The following is a 5232-nucleotide window of genomic DNA, read 5'->3' as shown; positions in this document are numbered from 1 at the left end:
TTCAGCAAAATAAGTGGATCCCAAACAGACCCTCATGTGCAAATTAAATGCTACTCTCACTCACGCCCAAATTCTTTACACACTCCTCCTTCGTAAACATTTGATCCCAACCAAAAGAAGCCTTCAATCTTTTCTTAAATTAAAAACATCGGTGTTTCACGGCAAAATCGAGCAAAAAAAAAAAGCTACAAAACTAAAAAAATAGCAATCCTCTCACCTATTTCTCTTTCTCTGTTTCTTTTCATCTATATATGATATATAGATTTGGATTTAGCTTACCAGCCCTTTTGTATTAATAAGTCACGTTTTTCTTTTTCTCCAAATAAATTGGATGTTATTTTTTTTGTGACTCTGTGCATGTGACATAAGAAGATGGAGCGACAACAGCTTCTACATTTTTGCGATTCAAAGCATCCCTTGGTCTACCGTCCAGAATACAAAGGTGGAGCTACTTGTCTTGGGTGCCAAGAATCAGTTGTTGGTCCTAGCTACAGGTGTATAAGATGCTGGGACAACTGCCATCACAAATTATGTGCGGAAGTACCCCTTGGGTTGCACCATCCCTTGCACCCATTACATCCTCTTATTCTTTTTGATGAAAAAATTGGTTATCTTGAGAAAGAAAATAGCAGATGCCAAGTCTGTAATGAATCTCGCAGGGAATACACTTATCGTTGTTACCGTTGCGACTTCAACCTTCACATCAAATGTGCTGTTTTACAACTTGAAGCTGAATTCCACGATCACCAATTGACTCCCTTTTGGAAGAGGATCACGTTCACTTGCGACATTTGTGGAAAAGAAGACAAGGGCTGGCCTTATCTTTGTGCCATATGTTGTTTCTGGATTCATAAAAGCTGCGCTTCTTTCCCACGCAAGCTCAAGGTTGTACGTCACAAGCATCCCCTCCACATCACCCATTCTTCTCTTGAACTCTGTGAATCCGACTCCCGATTTTGTCTACTTTGTATTCAAAAGGTGGACACACGCTACGGGCTTTACTATTGCTCCAAATGCGATTTCATTGCCCACCTCAATTGTGCTATAGATCGGAGAAACAAGGAGGACATAAATTTTCTGGAATTTAAAGATAAGGAGAACGACGATGCAGAGCTCGATCAATCTTTTGAGTCAACATCAGCTTACATAGTCAAAAATTTCAAAAGGGAGAAGGATAGAACTAAAATAGCCACAGAAATTCAACATTTCAGTCATAAGCATAAATTAAAGCTTACTGAAGAGGAGGTTCACAATAACGAAAAATGCGACGGGTGCATAAGAGCCATTTCCCCTCCTTTTTATAATTGTGCTGAGTGTAGCTTCTTTCTTCATAAATCTTGTGCTAATTTACCAATGAAAAAGCGACACCCGCTTCATCAACACCCACTTACCCTCCAAAAGTCGTTATTTTTTTGTAATGCTTGTGGCCAGAGAACAAATGGCTTCGTCTACATTTGTGACCCATGCTGGTTTAAACTTGATGTTCAATGTAGTTTGGTCCCAGAACTCCTTACCCATGAAGGTCATCCGCACCGACTTATCCTCTCCTACACAAGCTTTGAACAGAGTTGCAGTAGTTGTGGTGATAGAAGAAATGGAGTATTCCGTTGTACCAATTGTGAATTTGCACTTGACTTTAAATGTGTGACACTACCACGAACCACAAGGTACAAACAACATGAGCATCCCTTCACTCTTAGTTATGCAGCTGAGGATGAGTCTGGTGAATATTATTGTGATATTTGCGAAAAAGAACGAAACCCAACCCATTGGTTCTACTACTGTGCAGGTTGCACTTATCCTGCACATCCCAAATGTATTCATGGAAAATACCCAAATTTGAAGTTTGGAGGCGCTTACAAATTTAATTGTCACCAACACCCCCTTACTTTCATTGAGGAAACTAAAGATCATCCTCCATGTGATGAATGCAGTGATCCTTGCAACGAGTTGATCTATCAATGTGTGCCATGTAATTTCCACATCCACATGAACTGTGTATAAAAAGGACAAATGTGGTTTTAATTCTAATGTCTATATTTTCCTATTGGATTGAGCATTAGTTCATTATTATTGAATTGAATGTGTTATTATGACGATAAAAAATGAATCTCTTTCACCTTTTATAACATCAAGTTTAGACTATTAGTGTGAACTTGTGTTTTTATTCAAACAAGTCTTCTTTCCATTTCTTGACATTACTTACAATATGAATTTTGTTTAGAAAATAAAATTAAGACCTCAAAATCTTACTGTGAACAAAATTTAAATTTATAACAAAATATCATCAAACCTAGAATTATACTGACTGATCATATGATTTTGCAATCATCTTATAGTCTAGTAGGAGTAAAAGTTTTGAATTTAACCAACAGTCATTCGTTGATGCATTCTAAACTTCTTAGTTAGATTTGTTCCTCTGTAATTTTTTTGTTTTACTTTACTCATGATTCTGTGAATAGTATGTCGTTATCTGCTCTTGTATTTTATCTTTGAAAAGATCATGTATGTTAGTTTTTAGACCCCTTAACACAATATGTTTAACCTAATATTAAGCCAAGCTGATTAACAAGTTTGTTAATAAGGTCTAGGTTAAACCAATATGTGTAAAACAGATATAATGCGGAAAATAAAGAACACACAGATCTGATAACCCAGGAAAACTTAACCAGTAAAAAACCTGAGGATAATTTAACGTAACTATCCTTAAGGTAAAAACAAATCCACTATGAAAGAATTAAAGTTTGTACAATAAGACTTAGATCACTAACATCCTATTGCTACCTCTTGTAGAAAACTTACTACCACGACCACGTGACAGATTCGAGTTCACAGACTACTTCTTTCCTTGATCTACAGTAACCATAAGTTCTCCTACTTGTGACTTTGAGACACCTCTAAAAGGTTTTAGATCTTCTTGAAAGTTCTTTATGCAGCAACTAAAGCAATCATCAATTTCTTGATGTAAATCTTGATCTTGATAGCTTTATGTGTGTGTTTGAAGGTAAACACCTCTCAGATCTCACAAAAGATTCAACACATAACTCAACAAAGACTTCTCCTAGACTTCTAAAATGTGGCTAGGGTTTTCCTTTTATACTTGGAGTGAAACACTTAACCCTACTCGTTATATGGGCTTGGGCTGGTTTGAGAATTCTAAAGAAAATTATTGATGCACGACTTTCAATCGATCAAGTCTAACTTTCGATCAATCGAGCCTTGCAGATTTTGAATAGTAATTCCTACAATTACTCGATTCCAACTTTACATCAATCCAAACTTTAAGCAAGCCTAAACCTAGACTTTATGTTTTGATCATGATTTGCCAACAAATACAAAGTGAAGTTCTAATACTTTAGTTCCTAGAGTCTTAGAATCTAACAATATATATCCTCAAGCTTCTCCTATAATGTATATTTCTCATGTTTTATTGATAGAGTTCATAGTTTGACTAAGTACTGTTCCAAGTGATTGTTTGATTTGGAGCAGTTTGTTGTTACAACATAAAAGAGATTATTTGGTTATAGGAATTTTTTTTTTTTTTATTATTATAAATTGAACCCTTCCGTTGTATGAGCAACATATCAGGATCAAGAACTATTTATTGGTGGAACTGGTTTTTCTCCTCAAGATAGTATTTTGATGTGTTGCCATGTTATACAGGAGTTCTCTAGATCCTAGTATGTTGTGTTTGGTAATCCTCTGCATGTATGGCCTGATGTGGTACTGATAGAGGGGTCTTGTTAATGAGATGCTAGGCAATATTTTACACTGAAGCTCTTAATTAACTGCCATTTCAGTCTTTAAGTTTCAAATCTGTCCTTTTAGAAAGCTTGTGGTGTTTGAGGATTGTTTCTTTATCTGAGTTGGAAAAGTTGTATTAGTCAAGTTTGAGTTTTATAAATTCATCTCAAAGGACTTCCAATTTTATATGCACTACTGTCAGTGACTTCAGAAGCATATCTACTTGTTAGGTACCACTTCTCATTTGTGACCACTTTGATGTGTGTAGTCTTGAGGTAGTTGCCATGCACATTGCACAAATCCACATGCATATTAACTTCTATAAACATTAACCGTGAAAGCATGAACCCTATTCTATAAAATTCATTGTAGACATTATATTGCATTTGAATAGCTTCTTAAACAGATATCTGATCTTAAGTAGTATGACCAATGCTTTCCCTTTAGCCTATTATAGAAAGTTTAATTTAATATTTATATACTACTTTTGGGTTGAGCCTAATTAGTTTCTTTATTGTTAAATTAAATCTAATGTGTTATTTGGGTTATAATACCCAGTTCCAAAATAATAATAATAAATAAAAAGGAGATTTATTTTGTAGAGGTAACTTAATAATTCTGATATTGAAGTTAGCAATATTTACACCCTAACTGTATCATGTAAACCCTAGCCACCCTAAGGATTTTGCTTTTTATGCCTAAAGATTTCTAAAAGGAGTTGTCCCCCCCCCCCCCCCCCACATCCTTTCTCCTATCTAAGAAGCCAACCAATATACGTCCAGTTAAGCAAAATTTCACCACTAAAAGCACATCACTTTTATTCCATGATTCTTATTGAGGGCAATGTAACTAGATGCTTATTGGCCACTATGGGCATTACTGACTCAAGGTTCCTTACTGATAGATAAAAGATGAAGCTAATACCAATTATTTGAAAATTGCTAAGGACTTAGTCTTTTCACGTGTAAAGCATCTTTGCTTTGTTGTCTCCGTGGAGTTGGATGGCATTGAGGTTTGAGGTTCAAGGATCTAAGTGACAAACTTGTTTGTAGTAAATTCTTTATTTGGTTTGCTAAAAGGTTTACATTGGATTGGTCTTGGGGAAACTGCAAGGATTTTGAATAGGCTTTAGATTGAAGTAATTAACCTTATCCTAATTGGTTTTATTTTGCGTTTTTTAACTAATGAAAATTGTTTATAGTTGTTACAATTTTATTTTAATTGTTTTAGCTACATTGATTTAAAGTAAAGAATAAAGAATTTTATCACAAATATATTTGATTACTAAATATATAATTATATATATATGTGTGTGTGTGTGTGTGTGTGTGTGTGTGTGTGTATTTGAATAAAATAAATTTTTGTTTGAACTATGATTTGGTGTATATATTATTTTAGACAATCTGAATATATTTTGACTCGATACCCAAACTAATGGGGGTTATTCATTGGTACTCTAACACCCAAACCAATGGAGGTTATTTATTG

The 5232-nt window shown here is 34.7% G+C and overlaps 1 protein-coding gene across 1 annotated transcript; it reads left to right on the top strand.

Annotated features, from left to right (window-relative positions):
* The first annotated feature begins 372 nt into the window (after positions 1–372).
* LOC112033544 (uncharacterized) lies at positions 373–2004 on the top strand. Its single transcript, XM_024066319.1, has one exon. The coding sequence runs from the start codon at positions 373–375 to the stop codon at positions 2002–2004; it is 1632 nt and encodes a 543-aa protein (XP_023922087.1).
* Positions 2005–5232: the final 3228 nt, after the last annotated feature.

The sequence above is a fragment of the Quercus suber genome, unplaced genomic scaffold (assembly GCF_002906115.3).
Source record: "Quercus suber isolate HL8 unplaced genomic scaffold, Cork oak 2.0 scaffold_408, whole genome shotgun sequence".
NCBI lineage: Eukaryota > Viridiplantae > Streptophyta > Magnoliopsida > Fagales > Fagaceae > Quercus > Quercus suber.
Note: the sequence above shows the minus strand (reverse complement) of the source record. Positions and strands in the feature narration are given on the sequence as shown.

Excerpts from the sequence above, each read along its gene's own strand:
- LOC112033544 (XM_024066319.1), top strand. The coding sequence starts at position 373 with ATGGAGCGACAACAGCTTCTACATTTTTGCGATTCAAAGCATCCCTTG.